Raw genomic sequence first — 24847 nt, 5'->3', positions numbered from 1 at the left:
AACCAAAAGATTGTATTGTTTGACTCTAATAAGGGATGAAATATTAACCCAAGAGGAAAATTGGCATTAACCAATATGCGGGGAGCCTGAAGCATTAACCACTATATGGTACGGCTGAAAAAGAAAGGGTATTGCCTATATATGGTTGCAAAGTAAGTAAGGAGATGTTTGTCTAAGCAATGAAGGACTAACAAGACAAGCAAAATGACTCTTAGTTCAAAGGCAGGCATTAAATATTTGCCCAAAAGCATGCATGGAAATAAAAGAAAGATTGTATTTGGTTCAAAGATAATAATATATCACATGGAGTGAATGAAGGTAGAAGATATAGAATGAAGGTATTTTAATAGTGGGTGATGATAAATGAATGATTGGAGAACATAAAGAACAAATAAATATGCTCGTGGAGGACTTGAACCCTCATACCTACGCATTCTCACAGTGCAATGAGAAAGTCAAAGCTATGTAGTTCATGGAACTACGAAAACAAAGGGAAGAAAGATTAAAGTGATGAAAAGTATAACTTCTACCAAAAGGGAAAAAGTATTAAATTATTGTTTAGTTATTGTTTTTAAATTGTTGTAACCGAATGTTATGATATTTACGAAATGAAAGTTGTTTTTAATATAAATAAAAACAATTACCTTTAAAATTATGTTGTTGTGCTTGGTCCAACATTGGGACGATTTGTACGATTGTGTCCGAGCTGATGACATGAACTACATAATTTCAACATTTTGTTCGATGTATCCATTTCGATTTGAATATGCATGGTGTTAGCGCGACCCTTTTTCTTTCTTCGTATTTTTTCATTGTGTCAAACTATATCCCCTTGATATCTGGGATAATAATCCTATTTTGCTTCCACAAAAAGTTATTGTTGTAAACATTACATATGTTTATAACTTTGTAAAGGGTGGATAGTAAGTTGGAAGGGTCCCTCCGAGCCTTTGAAGATGCCACTATGACATGGGAGCAAGGCATATGAAAGACTTGGAACTTTCCACAATCTCACCAACCTCTATCTAGATCCATTTGATAATATCCCTCAACCTCCCTTCATTGTGATCCATTGACTCAATAACACTGAAGCGGCCTTTATTACGGTCAAACACTGTGACCACATGTGTGTTAGCTTTGGCATCTTCCTCCTTAATGAGTTTCATTAAAGCATCACAAAGCAGCTGCCCTGATTGTAACACTGAACTCTATTTTAAACGTCTGATCTCCAACAGTGACCCTAGTCTAAAATAGGTTGCTCTCAACAAAGTGGTTATTGGTAGGTTTCTAATGCATTTAAAGACATAGTTCATTGATTCCATGAGACTTATTGTCATGTGGCCCCATTGTTGACCATTGTCGTATGCCCTGGTCCATTTCTCCAATGCAATATTGCATATCCACTTTACTGCATCCGTATTTGTCAATTTGATGTCTTTGCGATAGTGTTTGAAGGAAAGTTTTGTTAATGCATACCCTGTATTCACAATCTTCTTCCGCAGAGTCTTGTCTTTGATCTTCTGCATGAAATTTTGAGCGATGTGTCTAATGCATCAGACATGCGTTGGAGGACGGTCCTGCCAGACATTATCAAGGTTTTTATAAGAACTCTCAATTGATGGGTGTATGTATGAAATCAAACATAAGTCAGGCTAAGGAGCAACGTGTAATCATATATTTTTTAGGAAAAAACTCCATCCACCAGCAAACTCCCCTTCAACCAGAGCGAAGGCAATTGGAAAAATGTTGTTGTTGCCATCTTGTGCAACTGCCATGAATAACGTTCTTTTTAATTTCCCGTACAACCATGTCCCATTAATTTTTATAATAGGTTTACCGAAAGCAGAACCTTTGATGCATGGTTCATACGCCCAGAAGAGTCGGTGGAATATGTCATTTCCACTAACACAAGTCTCGTTTGGGGTATAAGTCGGCAAGGTCTCCAAAATGATAAGAGTCCTTAGAGCATAATTCTTAAGTGCCACCAAGTATTTTGGAAGTTCTTTTTATGACTCCTCCCAATTTCCGAACATTGTTTCAACTACCTTAGTCCTAACTATCCATACTTTCTAATGAAAACCCAAACATCCCACTGTCAAAGCACTCAACCATTGTATGACTTTCTTACACCACAAGAACCATTACTTTGTTTCCAAAACAATTCAATGTCACAATTCAACCAACCATACATTCTACATATAACCCAACCACAACGACAACATGGGCATCAAACTCAATTACGGCAGCACCGTTGGCGGCAACCCCCAGCTATTGGGGATAAATGATGTCAAATACCCTAGAACCCTCGCAACAACCACCTTTTCCTCAGGCTAATACTCAAAGATCCCAAACACCTCAAAGAAATCATGGGAGACCTCGAAGGTAGGTTAATGCATCATGATGTGGAACAGGGGAACTTTTCAGTCAGGCACGTCATTGATTTTCCTATCAATTGTTGTGTATTTGAATTTTATAAGATAATATCATGAATTCGTTTTAATTTTATTTTTTATTTCAAATTTTTAAAATTATAATTATTAAAATTTATAAAAAATAATAAAAAATAAAGAAGTAGCCACATGCAGTGGCACATGCTCCTAGTGGATGCATGCATGCGCCACTTGCAGTGGTATGATGTGCATGCACCTGCCATGCATAATGACACCTTTGTGTAACTAATGAATGCATGCGCCGACGAGGTTGGGTACTTCTCTTGTCGTCCAACTAAAATATGGTTAGTTTAGTAATAATTTGAAAACGTGGTTATTTTGGTATATAATTTGAAAAACGTGGTTATTTTTAAAAAAATTCACAAGTTGGAGCTAAACTGGGGGAGAATATATGAAAACTGCACAAGTATAAAAAATAGAGCCCACTACGATCTAGCCATAATAGCTACTATGAGTCATAGCGGGTACCTTCCCTCTTTCCAATTTTGGCCCCATAGTAAAAATTAGAGGCCACTACTACCCACCCATAGCAGTCACTACGACCGTAGTGCACCATAAGCCATGCTCATATTCCATTTTCTCTTGTTGCAGTTTTCAATAGCTTTTCATTTCTCAGTAGTCACAGTAGTTTCTTTTCAACTTTAAGGCATAATATTACGAATTAATCATCATCGTTATAGGTTTAGGCCTACATAAAGGATTGTAACATTGAGAATTAAACACCAAGATTTTTACATACTTGAATTAAAACACAAAGAATTATAGGCCTCCAAATTTATGAATTGTGATCTTTCTAAAGCTGGATATTTGAGAATTCTTAAACTCCACGAGTTGGAAGAATTATGAAGTTGCGCTTATGAGAATGCCAAAATTTTCAAAGCAAAAACTAAGAAATGACATGATAGAAAGATCCAAAAAATAAAATCATGGGAATGGGAATTGGTTCTTATGTTCAATTCTATGTTAAGACTATTTCCTGAAAAGCTGAAGTGTAGATGGTTGGGGCCCTATGTTATTCAAAAAGTCTTCCCCCACATAGCAATATAACTGAGAGATAAAGTTACTAGAAGAACATTAAAAGTGAATGAACATCAAATCAAACCTTACTATGGAGGATAATATATTGGTTTGATCAATGTGGTATTGCTTCAACCATTTAGCCACACGATCCTCGAGCTAAGGATGCTAAAAAACGCTACTTGGGAGGATACCAAAAGAAAGTACTCTTACCTTGTTTTTTATTTTATATTTTGCAATAATCAATTAATTTAGATTATTTTTTATGTTTTCTTTTAATTTTTGCATTTTAGTTTATGAATGATCATATCATAAGTTGTAAACAAATTTTGTAATGAAATGATTCGAATTAATTATAATGCATGTCTGTTTATTTTATTTTGCTTATCTGATACTTCTTTGTAAAATAATGATTGTCTAATAAACCAACCAAAGTATTTGTTGTATGTTTGTATGCATGTCAACTTAAAATTTATTTTAACATATTTCCTAAAAACTCTAATGTTGTATTATTGAGCTATACTGACAGTGGAGTAAGTTCAATGTTACTGATCATAAAGCCACATTAAACTTGATATATTTTGGATGTTGTCTGTCTCAAACCCAACTTGATATATTCTGGACTTTATCTCCAAGAAGGGGCCGAGTTCATCAATCCTGGCAGCTATAAAAGAAGGAGAGACGTGGATTTTTGCCTCATTCTAAATAGCAAACATATTCTTCTAAAGCTTAGACCATTTTTGTTCCATAAATTCACATTTCCCCTTCTAGGCATCTCTCTTTGAAAGGATTGCCCATTGCCACAACGTCCCCCCGACGAAGAGTAGCCAAGGAGAATAGAGAAGCAACCTGGTAGGTGTAAAAAGTGATTTATGAGAAAAGCTCCATCTTTTATGCTTCCAGGAGATTCTAAAGGTAGGCTAGATCCTCTTCACATATGAAAGCAACGAACTTTTATGGAGTGCAGGGAATCCAATCGGGTAGAATAGCTGAAAACTTGAGAAAAGAGGTGGTCGACCCTAAAACGACACCCTTGGACAGCCGAATCCATTTCACTAAATCTTCCCCTTTGAGAGGACTTTGGTCTTGGTCATTATCCCTTTCTGTATTGGTAGAAGGAGACCGAGTTTTGTCCTCATCTATCATAACACCATCCCCAGAAAAAGCCTGGCCAGGTCCATGAGTGACCGGATAAGCCCCGAGAGTAACAAGCATGGTAGAACCGACGGGAGGAGGAGTTAATATTTGGGTTAAAGGAACGAATTTAACACCTTGAGCCTTATGCTCTTTGGTAATAACATAGACCTTATGCAATGCACCCCATTTATCTATAAATATTAACAACACATGTCGAAAAAAGAGTGGGAGGAAGAATCATTAAAGGAAGCTTCCTTACCCAGAGAACCACTAGAAAACTTCTTTGACTCATAATCATCAGATACATGTATAACCACTAAAATTGGTTGATTATTGCACCACTAAAAATAATATGATTCATGACAAAGCTTTCACCTCACTCAACCAAAAATCGAGGTAAAATACCAATGCATGTCATGTTTTATTTATTTATAAATAAATATCACATAATCCCTCAGTTTCTAAATATAATCAAGGGAAAAAATAATTGATGACATGCTTCGAATCCTAGCAACAACATTTTATGTTTTTAATTCTTTAAAAATGGTGTCTTTATTTTTATTTTATTTTTTATTTTTAAATTAATGATATATTCCTTCAGTTATATTTAATAAGCGAGGGATTATATTATCAAATTTTACTATAAAATCACTCGTTAATCATATTTTATCCGAAACCTGACTTATATGTAGCCGCTCCAAAGTCGCACGTATCATTCTTTGGGATGGATTGCAAGACAGAAAGAATCTTCAATGTTCTTCAATCTTGAACAAAACATTTTTTCTACCCTTGCAATCTATCTCACATAATGATGTTGATGTTGTTGTTGTATTTTTGGAATAACCTTCTTATATTGTCAATCAAAGAAAACATTGAGAAATTTATTGTTTTCCTCGATTGACAGTATTGAGAAATTTATTCCTAAACACATCCATCCATTTCTCTTTCATGTGAAAGCATTTTCCATGAAAACAATTTCTCAAGATAATTAAATCTCTATGGGATGAATTGCAAGTACAATTTTTTTTCTCTTTGTTGGAACAGATAACTTATCAGAAATTTAAAAAGATACGTTGTTATCCAAGAATCCCTTGTCAAAATATGGATTTGTTTAAACAATTTATTTTAATACTCTGTATAAACAATATAATTATATAAAGCTTTTCCCCTCGGATTTTAGCAGAAATCGAGAGGCATGTGGCGCTTGGGATGACACATGTTTTATTGTTTTTTTTATCTAAAAAGAAACACATTTTACCTCGGTTTTAAGTAATAATCGAGGTAAAATATAAGCGTGTTTATTCAGTTTCTTTATCGTCCTTAAACAAATCATTGCCATCTATTTAATAAGTATCAACGCTCAAGACATTGTCATTGGCGATCCTTGTGAAACCTAAAACCCTCATTACAAAAGCATTATGAATATTAAAAATCGATAATGAAATATTTGACACGAAAACTTTAAAATTTTAAAAAAACATTTATTTTATTTGGGAAAAGTTCTCAAGGATGATTGCAAGAGCATACGATTATTTGGGTTCAAGGTTTTTGTTCTTAAATAATCATATAATTGAATATTTATTTTATTTATCTAAAATTTTCTAGTTTTATATAAAAAAAAATGCAAAATCCATAGAAAATACATTGCATCCAACATTTGATTTTTCTCAAGATCAATGAAACGAGGACCCCTAACATTTTCTCTTCTCCAAGATATCTAGCATTTGTTCTTCACTGACGGCGATGTCGATGAAGAACAATTGTAATATTTTGTGTAAACAATGTAGTTCGTAACCAAATTAATTTATTGATATTTTGTGTAAACAATGCAACGAGTATTTAAAAAAAAATATTTTTCCTCGGTTTTGTTCATAAATCGAGAGGTATATGACGCTAGTTTTGAAAAATAAAAAAAAATTATTGTTGGGGATCAAATTTGAAGTAACCCCTCGAATATTCTTAAATCGAGGGGGAGGGGGGGGGGGGGGGGGGGGGGGGGATAAAGTGACAACTTTTCATGATGCCCTTCGTTACCTCGCCTTTTTAACCGAAGTTAAATCAACTTTGCGTCTGAGGTTACATGTGTTTTTTGTAGTAGTGTTGACTAAGTGGTAAGAACCTAGACTAGATGGTACTTCAACCATAACTAAAGGGGGGAAATCACTACTCCCATAATTGCTAGATAGGCTTATGAGATGATCATTTTTATTGACCATGGTAAAGTAAATACTAAAGATACGAAAGAAGTTCAGGGTAAGAAAGATACATGGTAGGAGTAAAGTCTGATGAAGAAGGTGAATGTTAAGTGTGAAGTGGAAAACTTTGTTTAAGAAATGGAAAACACTCTAAGAAAGGCTCCTAAAGAAGGGAGAAAAAACACTCACAAATGGAAACTGGTTCTCAAGGATAATGAAAGTTCTCTGAGATGTCCAATGGCCTTTATATATAAAGGAAGGCGAGCAACATACCTGATTAATAGAAACAAAAAGTTTCAAATCAATGACCATAATTTCACCTAAAAATGCAAACAAACTTAAGTGCACTCGAATGTCCTAGGGGAAAACGTCATACCCTAACATGCTAACCTAAAGCGACGCGTATGGGAAATCCAATGAAATGTTTCAATGATGGGAAAATATTTAATGCGTATGTTTCCCGTTACTTTTGTAATTGTTCCACGACTTTCCTACTCCTCACCATGGTAGGATATCATCGCAAGGGGCCGATCACAACTTTGAAAGACTTACCGACTAATATATGCCCCACAAGCCTTAGGGGCAACAATTCTGCGCCGTCTAAAGGCTCAATACAAGGGCCCAATCATGCATAGCCCAATCAAGGTGATCCAACGTATATAACCAACACACATGAGATTCAAGATACACTTTTTTTTATCTCCATTTTTCACTATACTCTTCTTGAACTCTGTAACTGACTTATGCATTGAAGTGATAACATTGTAGAGTCCACCATGCGTGTCTCGTATCAGAGATCAAGACCACTAATTATAGAGTCTTACATCATCCATCAACACCAGAATTGGTCCACCATGCGTATTTTGTCATAAAAGCCAATCATTTTATCTTATTTTTTACTATAATTATCAATTAAAAATTACAATTTATAATTTAAGTATAAACAAATTATTCAAAATAAACCACCATAAATTAAATATTTTTTAATTATTCATCCAAAATCAAACCGAGTTGCATGAATTTTTTTATTAAAAACAAACCGATCCTAGTTTCACCCAATTTGCAAGACAACCCATAGTTAAACCTAATTTATAACTACGCCTGACCATAGTTAAACCTAATTTATAACTACGCCTGACCATAGTTAAACCTAATTTATAACTACGCCTGACCATAGTTAAACTCAGGTGGACGCTAAAGGTTGGTTGCGCAAATGGAGTCGTCGTTATCAATTTGGGAATACACTGTAATCCTCTTTATGCGTCCCTTCCTCGCCATAGCTTTCGTTCTCTCCTTAATCACTCTAGGTTCGTTACTTCTTTTCTCCGTTTTCGATCGCTTCTTCAATTCATCTTAACGATTTTGTTTCTGTGAACTGCAGGTTGGTTTTTGGCATGGAAATTGGTGCTGGTTCATGTTCCGTTGGTTCAAGAAATTTTTGGCCTGAAAAAGAAACCTCTTCGATCTAAGCCACAAACTGGTCGTCTTTCCAAAATTTACAGCACCATTAATGCCCCAATTTCATCTTCCACTTAGGTAATTTCACTTTCTAGTTGTTTGAAATGCCTAATTGGGAGTTTTTTTCATTCCATTGTTGGGAATCCAATGAAATTATGATAAGGTTAGTAATGATTTCAAGATGAATGTGGTCTACATAGTGAGAAATGCAATAAATTTCTCAACATTTTTTTCACCAAATTATTCTTATTTAGCTATTGGTGTGGTTCCCACGTGAATGGGAAGTGAAATATATTACTTTAGAAATAGTGTATAGTGTTCAAGGTTTTAAATAACGGTTGCGTGAAGGCTTTCACAATTTTGGTTGGTACAGGTGTTGCGGCCGCGTAAAGACTTTCGTGATCACGGTGTGTTGCCAATAGGTTTCCAAGTAACCAGGATGTTTTGCTTGATAGTTCTGTAGTCTATTGTGTTACTCTATAGTGTATGGTAGCTTATCTCACTTGGGCTTGATATTGGTAGGAGCGAATATAAAACAAAAAATTACAAACCTTTATGACCTGCTATAGAGAGCCTAAAGCAACAGCCCATGTACAGTTGCCTAATCAAAAGCAAATATGATATTTGTGGTTTTGATTCATAGAATACTGCATCAGATGTTTGAAGCTCCTATGTCACAATCCATGACCCAATTGAGAAAAAAGTCTGACCCCATCACCCCAGCTCCACATTCTTGATTTTAAATTTCCTTGTCACTGCAACCATTGGAAACTTGTTCTTTGTTAATGAGTTTGGTTTCTTGGTTATAAATTACTTGGCATGCACTATGTAGTCAATAGTGACATAGCAGGCACTAGGAAAAATTGCACTGCGTTTCAGTTGAGTAGCAACTGCAGTGCCACCAATAGCACAGCCAAATTGCGGCAACATACATCTAAACCAAGTAAAATTATATTTTTTTGGTTTCAAAAGTTGTTGGCCGTTTCACTATAAAATAGCTATATTTTGCCCTCAACTTTTATCTTTTCCGTTTGTTTTTTAAATTTTGAATGACAACGAAATACACCCCTTCTGTCTTGTCATTTTTTATCGTCCAAAACAGCTTCATCTCCCCTCTTGACCTTGTGTGGCTTTTTGGCAGCTTTTTTTTGTAACTTTCTTGCAGTCACCCTTACTTTGGAGATAGTGATTCCGTTCAGGAAATCAATCGCGTTTACATACCTTAAACTTTGGAGACTAAAACTTATTTGCTTTATATGGGGTTTGATATTGACGATAGGAATGAACTTTGATACTATTAGTTATGCATATATCTTTAATGTTGTGTATTATTCTATTCTTTTAGCTTTTGTGTATGATATGAGTTTTTGGTATTGTTTCCTAAACTTCTGCATAGTGTCCACTATTATGCCATTTTGTCATTTGCTTGTACTCCCCCGTTCCTTTTTAAGTGTCATTTTTTGATTTTTTACACATACCAAGAAAACTAATCATTATTGTTATTTTTTCAACAATAATTCCCCTTTTATCTATAATACCTTAAGTAATTATTAAATTCATTTTATTTTTTTTCTCTCTGTAATAATTATTTAGGGGTAATTTTGACAAAATATAATTAATAATATTTTGAACTTTGTAAGTGACAATTAAAAAAGAACAAATTTTTTTCAAAAAAGATACACTTATAGGATATTATAATCCATTCTTGTTATGGATGAGATCATCAAATTGATTTAGGATATAGAAGCAATCATGAATATTAACGGTTGCTTTCTTGTCAATGCAGATATGATAATTGGATTGTGAAATAAGCAAACATGGGAACTTGGATAGTAGGACAACCATTGACTCGGTGATTAATCATATGAAAAATCAGCAGTAATCAACGCGCCTCCAAAGCTTTGGAGATGTTTATATTATATACTCTTTGTACATACTCCTTCCGTTCCTTTATAAGTGTCAATTTCTTGTAAAAAATTTGTTTTTTTTAATTGTCACTTGCAAAGTTCAAGGTAGTATTAATTGCAATTTTGTTAAAATTACCCCTAGATAATGATTGCAGAGAGAAAAAAAAGTAAAGTGAATGTAATAAATAATTAATGGTATTATAGGTAAAAGAAGAATTATTGTTTGAAAAGTAACAATAATGATTAGTTTTCTTGGTATGTGTAAAAAGTCAAAAAATGACATTTAAAAATGAACGGAGGGAGTATATTACTCTGTGGAACTCTGGCAATTCCAAGTGATAATTAATTATGATTTCCCTACTAACAAAAATGTTTCTCTCCTTTCTCACCTCACCTCCTATACTCCAATCCATTTCTCCTAAAATCTCAGCCTTTTTTACTCATTGATATGAACCTACTTTTCCTCAAAACCTAGCTACTCTTGCTCATTCTCCCTATAGTGAACAATACCTTGTTAACAAGTAGATAAGAAATTAACTATTAAACGTATTTGGAGCATGATGCTTCAAGGTTGATTTGCAAGGTAATTATGGGTGACAAGAATGATAAAAGGTGTAGTGAGAAAGATGAATTGGTTGAGGATGTAGATGATGATTTTATTGATGGCCACGAAGTGTATCTGGAGGCAATGATTTGGGGTTTGAACAGGATTTATTTTTTAATAGTAGTAGTTCAAAGAAATTTATTAATTAGAATACTCCAAAGTACAAGCTATGGTCAATCTCAGTCACTAAGCCAAATTTTGGATTAGAATCATATCTTCTAATATAGTGTCTACCTATGATGTTTGATGATAATAATATGAGAAAATAATTCTCCCATTGGCATTTGCTTGTGGGCAAAGAATCTTCTTAAGAAGCAAATTCAATAAAACGAAAACAGTAAATCATTTAGCTAATGAATGATATTTAAGATTTTTGTAAAAAAAAAGAAGTAATAATATTGTTATAAGATTACTTTTTATTAAATTAATTTTATAAATATGTTGGAACTAGTGTACAGAATAATAACTAAATGATTCAATTAAAAAAAATATCAATCATTTTTATAATATAAAGTGAGCACACTCATTTTAAAAAATATTTTATTTATTAAAATGACATTTTATCATTATAATAATGAAAAATTAAAATGAAAGAAATTTTATTTATTAAAATGAAAGAAATTTTATTTATTAAAATGATATTTCTTTTAGAAATGGAGTAATATTTTCTGTAATATCTTCTATCAATAAAAATGAGTGTTCCCCACTAACAAAAGATTATATGTGTTACTATTAAATAGGAACCATAATTAAACATCTTATACTATTATAGTATAAGTATTTAAAATGAATACTTATAAATAAAGTGGTATAAATTACTTTTATGATAAAAAATAAATTAAATTAAAATTATTATTTATATTATAAACTGTGTTCATAAGTTATTTTAGAGAATTTATAAAAAAAATGTATTTACTAAAAAAAAAAGTATAATGAAGGACAACCCCTTACCGCGTAGAGTTGTCTGACATTGCTCACGTGTGGGTGGTGGAGAGCTCATGTATCTGTTTTATGATGGAAATTTTGTGATCCCATTTTTCATTATGGAAATGAGGTATATATAGAAGGCTCCTTGGGTATGGATTAGAGAGTCGAAGAGCGTGTTCCGCCTCTTTTTGGTCAGAGGCGTGGAACTGGGAAACTGAATCCTCCTGCAATCGAGGAAAAGGTGGTTTCTTTCTTTGACTGATTATACGCGAGCCACATGCCCACCAGTTAAATCAATAGAAACGTGATTCAATTAGGGCGACTACTCATGCATTATGGGTGACATGTACCAACTTTGGGCGCCCCACGAGTCTGGATGGTTTCGGGTGACTTGTAGCCTTGCTTCGGGTAGCTAGCGGTCATACCCGTCATTGATTTAGCTGACTTTGCTGGTATCCTTATGAAACATTCTCTCATAGGACCCAACAAAACTATCCTAGTCCACAGGTCCTCAAGCACGAGGTTTTGGAAAAGGCGAAGTGATTTAATTCAAGTGTTATTTGATTCGAGCGTCCACGATAGGGGCTGCTTTGGACGGACCCTTGATTCAATGCTTAAGGTGATTTCCTCTAGGCGAGACCTTTAGAGTTGAATCCCTTAGCAAGATTTTTAGAGTCGAGTCCCTCAAGCGAGACTTTTAAAGTCGAATCCCTCAAGCTCTACTTGGGTAGAGTCCCTTAAGCTCTACTTGGGTGAGTCCCTCAAAGTTTGATTAGAATTTCCCTTGGTGAAGAACATATAACGTAGATCCATCCTATGATTTCCCTATAGGGAGCCAAGGATACTTCATTGAAGTTATGTCAATCAATAGCCTCGTGGGTGTCAAGGATACTTCATTGAAGTTCCGACATTCAATAGCCTCGTGGGCGACAAGGATACTTCATTGAAGTTCTGACATTCAATAGTCTCATGTGCGACAAAGATACTTCATTGAAGTTCTAACATCCAATAGTGTTGTGGGCGACAAGGATACTTCATTAAAGTTCCAACATTCAATAGCCTCGTGAGCAACAAGAATACTTCATTATAGTTCCAATATTCTATAGTCTCATGGGCGGAAATGATACTTCATTGAAGTTCCAACATGTTTAATACGTCTAACCTCATCATTTAGACATGTATTAAAATAGGATGCTTCATTAAAAACCCATGTGGGGAAAAGAATGCTACCCTATCCATGATATATCAAGAAAATGTTATGAGAATTCATGCATTGGCGGACCAAAGCCTCCCACCTTAAACAAGAAACAGTAAACAACTAACTATTATAATATCTCAAGTTAAATGAGTTCCAAATTCTTAGGATGAGTCTTCCATCTAGATCATCAAGTTTGTAGGCACTATGACGTAGTTTCTGGCACACGCGATATGAGTTTTCCCAATTAGGTTGCAGTTTTCCCGAGTGGGTTGGCACGACAACTTGCCTAAGCATGAAGCCGCCTTCTTGCATTTTTATTGGGACCACTTTCGAGTTATATCTTCGGGTGACTTTCTGTTTGACAGTGAATTCTCTCTAATATGGACGAAATCACGAGTCTCATTAATTAGGTCAACTGCAAATCTAAGTGTTGTCGCATTTTCCTCATTGTTGAATTGAGTACGCCTCCATGCAGGCGTGTCATGTAACACCTGAGGCCGAGAGGGCGGATGATGGTTACATGTAACACCCGAGGGCGAGGGAGTGGTTGTCGGTGCACGAGGCATGACAATGAGACACTCCTAACAACTTCTACGGAAAAACTGAATTCAAATCGGAATGAGAGGGATCCTAAGGTTGTGCAAGTATGGAAATACATGGTTGAAGGAAAGCTTATAAGGATTAATTAGTACTATCTATACCAACAAGATGCATCTTATTTTCGGTAGCCTAACAAATAACAATTCCATAGTTAAGCGTGCTTGACTTGGAGTAGTATTTGGATGAGTGACCTTCTGGGAAGTTTCCTAGAAAGTATGTGAGTGAGTACAAAACATATTGAAAAGACCTACGTTGGTTTGTGGAGTCAGTCGATAATCCTAAACGCAATCTTGGGCGTTACAAATGATATTAGAGTCAGACCACTCCCAGTACGATGTGGTTCAGGGACAAACCAAGTGGAAGCTGGTGAGCATGTAACACCCGATGCTGAAGAGGGCGGAGAGTGGTTACATGTAACACCCGAGGGAGAGGGAGTGGTTGTCGGTGCATGAGGCATGACAATGAGACACTCCTAACATCTTATAGGGAAAAACCGAATTCACATCGGAATGAGAGGATCCTGGGCTTATATGGATTAATTGGTACTACACATATCAATAAGATGCATCTTCTTTTTGGTAGCCTAACAAATAAGAACTTCATAGTTAAGTGTGTTTGGCTTGGAGTAGTATTTGGATGGGTGACCTTCTAGGAAGTTTCCCAGAAAACGTGTGAGTAAGGACAAAACATGTTGAAAAGATCTGTGTTGGTTTGTGAGGTCAGTTGATAATCCTAAAAGCAGTCTTGAGCGTTACATGTCAATTTTGACTAATAGCATGGAATTGGCACATTATACCATTGTAAATGAAATGTCCTTGATGGTTGAATGGAAAATGGTGTGATACGGCCATAATACCTCGTAGAGCTGTTCGGCCCATAGACCTTTGCCGCCGTCTAGTTTTTTCTTTTGGCAGAAATCTACCACAGCTGAGTTGGCGAACTGTGTGCCATTGTTCAAGATGATGGCTCTTGGTAGGCAAAACATGCATATAATTTGTTACCAGTAGAAACACGAAACCCTTTCTTCCATGATTTTGGAGAGAACCTCCGCCTCTATCCATATCGTGAAGTAGTCCACCCCAACAATTAAGAACTTCAAGTGCTCGGACGCTAATGGGAAAAGACCAAATATGTCCATGCCCCATTGATAAAACGACCATGGCAACATGACAAAGTGAAGAGTTTCAACTGATGCATGATATTGGTTGGAGTCTCTCTAGAACTTGTCCGTTTTCTAATGAATTATTTAATATCTTTCATCAGGGTGAGACAATAATAACCTTCCCTTAGTAGTTTGTGGGCAAGAGCTCACCCACCAATTTAACTGTCACATGTTCCTTAGTAGGCCTAGGTGAGGACCAAGGCAATCTTGTTTTCCCTAGAGACTTTAGCATGAGGGATGCTCTATGACAATTCTAGCAAGTGTACTAGTATCATCGAAGTAATAAATAAAATTCGTCTCCACATGGATTGCGAATTTAAATAAGGTAACTACGTGCGAATTAAAGTAAATAACAAATGGGGGGGGGGGGGTCAGAGTTATTCGGTTTGAGAATAAAAACGTGAAATTAATGGAGTTTATTTCAATAGATAAAGGCGATTAGATCTTATTCTGACTCCCCTTCTCATACTTGTTGATGAACTGCACATTAGTCAAATATCGAGTATGTTAAAGTATTAGAATGAATTAACAAGGCCACTGCACTCAATTTCTTGGTGTATAACTCACTAATCTACAAAATAATTTCCTATTTCCTTAGGCCAATTCAAAGTTAAATAACACATTATAAGTTCGTTAATTCACAAGTCACAACTTATAATTATCTATTCCTAGTTAATTATTAAGTTGAATAATTACCCAAGATTGGATCGGTAGATTAACGGTCAAAAATCCCAACTCATCTAATATCAATTCATGCATTCGTCAATACATAAAAAACAATGAACAAATGGACAATTAAATAATAAAAATAACATAAAATAATTCAATTAACATCAAACAATCATATGACCCAACAAGTACAAGAAGGATTGTCTAAAAAGACCTAATCTAATGAATCTAGCTACTTATAGTGATTATAACAATTACTATGAGTTTAAATGGAGAGAACATGAAAATCAAGGAAGAATAAGGTCTTTAATGACTTCCAAAATCCTTAAAATCGTCACTTTCTCTATAAAATTTGGAACCCTAAAAAAGGAGCCAACATTCTCTATTTAAAGATGCAAAACGTGTCAGGATTTGTCGCCTTATCACGCCATAATGAGCCTTTCATCGTGCCATGATGGAATGTATCACACAGGCGTTAAATCCATAAGCGAAAGCTTCTATTTTCTTAATTTTTTCTCAAAATTTCTCCAAGTTTTCTTTCTTCACACTTTTTCAACTTTTTTCCATTTTCTACATTTTTGCCTGAATTTTGTTCATTGTTTCTCCGACTTCATCCAAAATTACTCATAAAAATCACATAATGACGCATGTCATCAATGCCCTTCCCATATTAGAGAACATCTCAGACACCATGGTGTACTTTTTCGCGTGCTTTCAGACCATCTTTGCTTCCAACTCGTTAGAAGAGAGCTTGTTCGTTGTTAAGTAGTGTATTATGGGCGATATCCGACTCGTGGGTTGGGCGAATTTCATGGTATTGATTTCTTTTGTCACAATTCTTAGGGAGGTTAGAGTTTCTTGTATGATGGTCGATTATGTCTTGGTGTTTTTGCACTGGTGAGCTTTGAGAGGAGATATGCTCAAGATTTTTATTCCCTAGGTACATATGTTATCTCAAAAGCTTTAAATTGTTCAGTTAATTAGCATAACTTTTTGAAATACTTGATCAACTAAGCTTCATTTTCCTGATACTCGTAGGCGACCAGATTCAAGATCACATGTGATTCGCTCCTGCCCCTAAGACTCAAAGCGTCCATTTCTATGGCGAGATTCATGTCAGTGACGAGGGATTCATACTCAACTTGGTTGTTGTTGAGGTTTAAACTCGAACAATAAGGACTGCTCTATGACGAGGTTTTTTGGTCCCTCTAACACTATTTTGGCTCCACTTTCTTTCAGATTTGAAGCATCATCCACTGATAATATTCGCATGTGAGAGGCGTCCTCCCGCACTGGCAAACTGAACTCTTCCAAGAAGTCGGCTAACACTTGCAACCTGATGCTTCCTATAGGTATATATTGGATATTATACTGAGATAACTCAACTAACCGGGATATAATTCTTTCTGCGAGGTTCAAATTCTTCAAAATTTGACGAATGGGATACGTAGTTTTACTATTATGCAATGCCTTTGGAAGTATGGACTGAGTTTCCTTGCAATTATCAAGACCTCTAAAGTCAGTCTCTCTATTTTATGGTACCTTGCCTCAACGCATTTGAACACCTTACTCGTGAAATAGACTGACTATTTAGTTTTTTTCTTATCCTATACGAGCATGGAGCTCACCGACTTATCGATGAATGACAGGTACAAATAGAGGGGGTGCACCTACTTCTGGGCGTATCCATATGGGCGGAGTCGGCTGAAAGACATTTATCTTAGTGAAAGTCTCATCACACTCACTTGTCCATTCGAACTTCTCCTTCTTTTTCAAAGTAGCGAAGAAGTGGAATGCGTTATCACCTGCACGGGAAAGAAAATGAGTTAGGGCATCTAGGCATCTTGTTAGTTGTTGAACCTCCTTGATGTTAGAAGGGCTCATCATGTCCATGATGGTGTGACATTTATCAGGATTCACGTTGATCCCTCTTCTGGTTAGCATAAATCCTAGGAATTTATGTGCCTTAATGCCAAAAGAGCACTTGGCGAGATTCAGGCACATGTTATACCTCTTGGCTGGATCTAAGATGCCCTCTAAGTGTCAACAATGACTTTTCTTCTCTAAAGTCTTCACAATTATATCACCGATGTAGACCTCTATATTTCGTCATATTTGCTTGGAGAATACTACGTCCATTAGTCTTTGTTAAGTGGCACCCACATTCTTCAGTCCGAAAGACATGACATTATAGTAATAATTGGCATGGTTAAACATGAACAACGTCTTGAGAGCGTCCACATGATCCATCTTTATCTGATTATAACTAGATTAAACGTTCATGAAGCACAAAGTCTTATAGCTTGAGGACTCGTCAATCAGCTTATAAATATTGAGTAGCAAGTATGGATCTTTAGAGCATCTGGCATTCAGGTTGGTGAAATCAACGCACATTTGCTATTTGTTCGATGACTTCCTAACTAGGACAACGTTAACCAACCAAATTAGATATTTAATCTCAATTATGAAACTACACTCTTGAACTTCTCAAATGGAAAGACATAGTTCGTTGAAGATAAATGGTTCCTTAATGTCGCTTTAGCGGTAAGAAAAAAGTATCATATTATATATATATATATGATATGGTTCAGTGTCTTATCTCCTAGTATCAAATAACATCCACTATTTGATTTTTGTTTTTTTTAGCATATATAGCTAAACTAATGGCAAAATGTTGCTTTACTTTTGAATAAGAAATATCGTTATTAGAAATCGAGACGACCTTTCACTTTGAAAATTATGCAAAATCATTCATGCAGCTAGAAATGAAAGTTAAAATGAAATTTACATATCTGATGAATTGACTTCAAAAAGGATTGCAAACTGAAAGTTGATGACAATATTGTTTTTCACGTCCAAAATCCAATGTAAAAATATGCTTGATATGTGCTATTTCATTTCTACTATTTCCTACTATGAATTTTGTTGAACTACTGCTATTTTCTTCACCACCACTATATGATCTATTGGACTTTAATTCGGTCCTATTCAATCGCAATTGTAGGGAATAAATGATAGTTCTCTTTACGAAATTCAGCTTCAATCATCAAAATTTATGTTTGATTATCGCATGTATTAATGTTGGATTAATATTGCTTTAATTTGAATTTCGTTAATGGTTTAATTTAGAGAAAAGTACACTTACTTTTCTTGAGAAATTATAATGATATTGATATCCTCTCTTATTTTAAAATATGTATAAACTTCTCATATGTTTATATATATCAACAGAAAATTTTAATGAGAAGCAAAAGCCATAGATAAAAGACAAATATACTTATAATTTTTTATTGTCACTTAAAATTAAAGAGATATTGATGTCATTTTAATAAACCTGAGAATATGTTAATATATATTTTAAAAACTACAAAAAGTCATCTTAATAAATTTAAAGGAGACAGGTGCAATTTTCTTTTAATTTATTACTATAACAACCACAATTTATAACATATTACTTACTTTACTATTTTGTTAAACATCACCCGTGCACCGAGTATCATATTGGTTTATATGATAAGGTAATTTTTTAGTACATCTCATATGTTTCTTATGCATCACGTAAAATTCTAAAAATATCTTCAGTTTTCAGAGATGCATCTCTGAACGCATCAAAAGATCTGTTAACATTAAAATATTCCGGAGATGTATCTCTAGAATACTGGAACACTTTAGAGGTTAAGTCGCGTCAAACTTTTCTTCTTCCTCATTTCACATTACTCAAATTGAACTCAACTTCAACTTCTCTCAAATTTTTTCTCTACACCAAGTCAAATTTCATTCAACAAGGCTCAAGAGAACTCAAGGAAATATCAATCTTCATCTGTAACATCATCCATCTTCCTCAAAAACATCAATTTCTTGTAAGTTTTACGAACTTTCGTTAAATGTTTGAGTTTTGGTGTAAATGAGTAGAAATCAATTATTAGGGTTAGAAATGAGTATAAATCACATTTAAGATAGTTTAGCCATAATGTATTAGTTATTTTTGGATGAAATTGATGATCAAAACAATTTTTTTTTGAGCTTGCATGTGGTACATTACGCCATTGACGCGACTTTTAAGTTGCAGAAAATTCCGGAGATGCACCTCCAGAATTTCTCAGCGGTTTAGTTTCCCAGTAACCGGAGATGCATCTCCGGAATTTTTTAGCGGTTTAGTTTCCCATTAATCGGAGATGCATCTCCGAAAATTTCTCAATTTTCTTTTCTTACTTGTGTTGTTCGCCTGCACTGATGGTCTGCCCTACTTTGACTTACAAGCATAATGACTGATAGACATGATATATTAAGGTATGACAGGATTGCTCAACACGCATTCGTTCGATGGAAGAATAGTTAGCAGATTCTGGTGGCTCCAATTCCCTCTGGTCAGGCAGAGCTGTCTACTTCTAGAGCTTGTGCTTCTCCTCATGCCATTCCATCTTCTTCTTCCTGTAGAAAACGAGATTCACCATCTGACGCATCACTCCCCTCATCCTCCCGCAGACGTCAGATTTTACTAGTGCCACATCCGACTGATGATGTTGCTAATCCAGTCCCACCTCATGTCCCACCTCCTACTTATGATATTGTTGATCTAGTGTCATCTCCAGAGGTGAGGCTGCTGCGGATGCTGAGCTAGAGACTTTTGGAGGTGGTTTAGTTAATTTGTCCTTACTGCCTACGTTACTTCATGGATTTCGAGCGGATCCATGATTACAACTGGGGTGTGGCTTGTTTGATCTACCTGTATTCGAAGTTGAGAGAGGGTTATATGTGAAAGATGAAGCAGGTCACAGGCAGCATGACACTGCTGATGGTAATAATTATTGATCTTTGAATGTTTTTTTTTTCATTTTCATTTCATCTTTACAAAACCATTACTGAATATTCGTGTGTTCCAAACTTTTTATCTCAAGCTTGGATCCTCCAACGCTTCTTGTGCATCTATGGCTGGGTGAGTGTGCCTGAATACACCGAGGATATGCCGTGTGCTATTGCTTTTATCCCGCTCAAAAGGAATCAGGCGATCAAACATTTTAGAGTCTATCTTAACCGTTTGGTTGCTGAGGACATGCATTTCAACAACTATGTTGATCACCGTCATACGCGACCATTTGACGAGAGTGATATACTCTAGATGGTTGACATGCATATCGCGTCTCATTGCCCCTCATCTTCCCGAGCGCGTCATGCGGCAGTTCAACCACACTCAGACCATTTTGAGACACCCTAATGTCTCTTCTCCTCCCACCTTGACACATATTCAGATAAAGGACATGTTTGATGATTATGAGAGTCATATAGTACCGAATGAGGCACGGACTACCATAGTTGAGAGCGACTAGAGCTACATCGAGGGGTACATCAAATGATTCTTCAGGGTGTCACATCTGTACATGGTGCAGACTGCTCCAAGAGACCCGCTGAGACCATCTCATAAGGAGTTACTAGAGAGGGAGCAGACACAACTAGATCATGTTGAGGATATCTTGCCTAAGTGTCGTCGTATAGTGGAGATTGCGCAGACATACATTGATAGAGGTATCTTCCCTGATGGGTATGATGTGAGGCAAGTCCTATATGCTATCATGACGAAGGCATATGGGACATTGATGTATCGGAGATAGCGCCGAAGGATGAGTGAGATTGATGGCCGAGGAGGCAGAGTTGGCAGATGAGGTAGATGAGAGGTATTCAGACATACATAACAGTGTCTTAGTGTATAATAGTAGTACTATGATCTGTATTTTATTTTGGATGTCTTACTACTTTACTACTCTCGATTGTATGATATTTTGACATTTATTGGTATTTTATTTATGTATGATATTTTTTGACCATCTAAAATTATTTACAAAGATTTTTGTTTTTCAATCGTATGGTATGGTTTAAATTTTCATTTGAATACAGATAAACGAAATATAAGATAAACGAAATATAATATGAAAGACTAAGTTCTGAGACGTTACGAAGATGCATCTCCGAAATATGCACAGATATGCATCTCCGATACAATTCAAATGTAAATGACTTTCAAATGGAATATATGTTGGAAATCAGAATTAAACAAAGCTTCAAAAGTGAGTGGAGGAATGTATATTATTCGATTAATCAGTAGCTAATATATAGCCATCTTACAAGTAAAAAGAAATAACTAACTCTACTCTTTACATGCCTATAGAGTAGGAACACAAATAACAAACCTTATTTCTCCTAAAGAATAGGTCTTATTCAAACAAACTAAGACTAATAAAACAGTAGATTAAGACAATAATAATGTCCACCTAACATTCCCTCCCTTAAACTAAAACACATGTATTTTAGTTTAACTCTGACGCACTAACCATTCCAAGCATACCGCAGAGTTTTTCAAACTGCTCAAGTTTGAGTGATTTTGTCATCAAGTCTGCTACTTGCTCCTGAGAGTTGCAGTACTTTAATTCTACAACACCTTCATTTATTAAATCTCTTACAAAATGAAATCGCACATGAATATGCTTACTTTTTCCGTGAAAAACTGGATTCTTAGCCAACTGAATGGCAGAGCTGTTGTCACATTGAATTATAGTTCCTTCAACCTGCTCCACTCCAATCTTTCTCAAGATTCTCTTTAGCCATATACACTGACAAGCACATAGAGCTGCTGCGATATATTCGGCCTCGGTAGTTGATAAAGTCACCACAGGCTGTTTTTTAGATGAACAGGATACAACTCCAGATCCTATCATGAACACATATCCAGATGTACTTCTTCTATCATCAAGATCACCCGCATAGCCACTATCTGTGAATGCCAAGAGTTTTGAAAAACCTTCATTCTTTGTGTAGAGAATGCCTAGCTCAGTTGTCCCTTTTAAATACCTCAAAATTCTTTTGGCTGCCAACCAATGTGACATGGTTGGTCTAGACATATACCTACTTATGAGACTTACACCATACATTAAGTCAGGATAAGTTATAGTTAAATACATGAGACTCCCAACCATTTGTTTGAACAATGTTGCATCAACTTTAGTTCCTCCTTCATCTTTTGACAACTTTGTTCCTGGTACAATTGGATTTTTCACACTATTGCTGTTTTCCATCTCAAATCTTGCTAACACTTCTCGTGCATATCTTCTTTGACAAATAAAAATACCATCAGAATTTTGCAGCACTTCCATTCCAAGAAAGTGCCTCATTCTTCCTAAATCGGACATATCAAACTCTATCATCATTGACCTTTTAAATTCCATACACATGCTCACATCACTTCCAGTAAAACTGGAACATTTCTCGAAGCCTTCACGCAGAAAGTAAGACTCAGTTTTGTTGTACCACGCCCTTGGCGCTTGCTTAAGGCCATATAGAGCCTTTTTTAGCTTGTAAAACTTCCTTTCTTCTCCTTTCTTAACAAACCCTTCAGGTTGTTGAACAAATACTTCCTCCTTGAGTTCACCGTGAAGGAAAGCACTTTTTACGTCAAGCTGAAAAACCTCCCAGCCAGACTGTGCTGCTACTGCAAGTATTGTTCGAATGGTATCGAGCCTTGCTACTGGTGCAAATACTTCGGTGTAATCAACTCCATATCGTTGTGCATAACCCTTAGCTACCAATCTCGCTTTATGTTTCTCGACATCCCCATTTTCATTAAGTTTGGTCTTAAAGACCCACCTAACTCTAATAGGCTTGGCATCCTTAGGAAAATTCATCAATTCCCATGTTTGGTTCTTCTCTATAGCTTCCATTTCTGCTTCCATAGCCTCTTTCCACTTCTCACTTTTGACTGCCTCTGCAAATGAAAATGGATCATTCTCTGTTACCATCATCATTGCATGCATATCTTCTTCTTCTGAGAGACCTTCTCTTGTTTCATAGTCCGCCATCCATACTGGTTTTGTTCTGACTCTTTCAACCCTCCCTTCAGCTGCAACTTCTTGAATGTTTACTTCATTTTGTGGTGAATAATCGGAAGGAGTATTTCTGACCTCCTCAATATTATCCTCGCCGACATGCTCTTTTTCACTTTCATTATCATCTTCTAGCACATCCAAAATCAGTTCTTCTTTAGTTCTTCCCCAATCCCAACTCTCTTCTTCTTCAAATTGAACATCGTTGCTGATGATGATCTTCTTAGTGGTTGGATCATATAATCTATAGGCCTTGGATTCATTGCTAACCCCCAGGAATACACACTTCTTGATTTTGGCATCTAACTTGCTCCTCTTTTGGTCTGGAATATGAGCATGTGCTATGCAACCGAAAACCCAAAAATAAGTTGCTATTGGCTTCACTCCACTCCATGCTTCCTCTGGAGTTTTCTCTTTTACCGCTGCGGTCAGGCTCCTATTTTGAACATGAACACACCAATTTACAGCTTCTGGCCAAAACACTTTTGGAACTTTCTTATCAGCTAATATTGAGCGTACTGCATTCATGATTGTTCTGTTCTTTCGTTTGGCAACTCCGTTCTGTTGTGGAGTGTATGCTGCTGTCAACTGCCTTCTTATACTATGAGCTTTACAAAATTCTCCAAATTCATTTGAGTTAAACTCACCTCCTCTATCTGTTCTCAAACAAGTTATATATGCACCAGCCTCTTTTTCAACAAATGCTTTGAAATTCTTGAATGCACTAAAGGCTTCTGATTTTTCATGTAAAAAATAAACCCAAGTTTTACGTGAAAAATCATCAATAAAACTTATGATATACCTTTTGTCACTATTGGAAGCAGGTTTGATAGGCCCACACAAATCAGAATGCACAAGTTGAAGTTGCTTTGATGCTCTCCAAGAACTTTGTTTCGGAAAGGATCCTCTATGCTGTTTGCCAACCAAACAAGTTTCACATAACTTTTCTGGAACTTTGAGCAGAGGCACACCGTCTATCATTTTCTTGTATGCAAGTGTTCTTAATCCTGAGTAATTCAGATGGCCAAATCGACGATGCCACAAGTGTGACTCTTTCTCGGAGGAAAGTTCAGCCTGAAGACACATCGAATTTCCTTTTGCTGCCATAGATGCTAAAATATAAAACATTCTATTTCCACTCATGTTAGTTTGCATAATTTACCCTCTTTTAGGATAATAAACTTTACAAGTCCCTTGCTGAATTAGAATAGCTAAACCCTTCTCCTGAAGTTGCCATATGCTCAACAAGTTACTTTTCAACTCAGGTATGTAAAAAACATTTGAGATTACCTGAATAATACCATTTACTTGAAGTCGTACACTCCCTTTAGCTACCACTGCCATTCTAGTGTCATTCCCAAGCTTCACTGTTTGTTTAAATCCTTCCTCTAGCTCCGAGAACCATTCTTTGTTTCCGGTCATGTGATTTGAACACCCCGAGTCAAGAAACCAAGCTTCTTCTATTTTGGTTTGACCAGCATCAACATAAGCATTAGCAGAACCTTTTCTCCTTCTTCTACATGTTCATCGTAGTTAGCCCGTTTCTCCCAATCAGGACACTCATATTGAAAGTGTCCCAACTGATGACATTTGAAACATTCTACAGTGGCTCTATTCATAGATGACCTCCCTCTTCCTCTACCTCGACCCAC

At 35.8% G+C, this 24847-nt stretch overlaps 1 protein-coding gene across 2 annotated transcripts; it reads left to right on the top strand.

Moving 5' to 3' along the window:
- Positions 1 to 7939: 7939 nt before the first annotated feature.
- On the top strand, positions 7940 to 10272 carry LOC127083465 (uncharacterized). 2 transcript variants are annotated; one of them, XM_051023783.1, is made up of 4 exons: positions 7940 to 8106; positions 8181 to 8335; positions 8631 to 8664; positions 10044 to 10272. In XM_051023783.1, the coding sequence occupies exons 1-2, from the start codon at positions 8013 to 8015 to the stop codon at positions 8333 to 8335; spliced, it is 249 nt and encodes an 82-aa protein (XP_050879740.1). In that variant the 5' UTR covers positions 7940 to 8012; the 3' UTR covers positions 8631 to 8664; positions 10044 to 10272. The 2 variants fall into 2 exon arrangements, with proteins under 2 accessions (XP_050879740.1, XP_050879739.1); XM_051023782.1 differs by lacking the exon at positions 8631 to 8664.
- Positions 10273 to 24847: the final 14575 nt, after the last annotated feature.

Source organism: Lathyrus oleraceus, chromosome 5, assembly GCF_024323335.1.
Source record: "Lathyrus oleraceus cultivar Zhongwan6 chromosome 5, CAAS_Psat_ZW6_1.0, whole genome shotgun sequence".
Lineage (NCBI taxonomy): Eukaryota > Viridiplantae > Streptophyta > Magnoliopsida > Fabales > Fabaceae > Lathyrus > Lathyrus oleraceus.
Note: the sequence above shows the minus strand (reverse complement) of the source record. Positions and strands in the feature narration are given on the sequence as shown.

What these genes read in the sequence shown, in the direction of transcription:
- LOC127083465 (XM_051023782.1), top strand. Translation starts at nt 8,013, where the DNA reads ATGGAGTCGTCGTTATCAATTTGGGAATACACTGTAATCCTCTTTATG. An exon ending in TCTCTCCTTAATCACTCTAG is followed by an intron (nt 8,107 to 8,180) that starts GTTCGTTACTTC and finishes TGTGAACTGCAG; the next exon opens with GTTGGTTTTTGGCATGGAAA.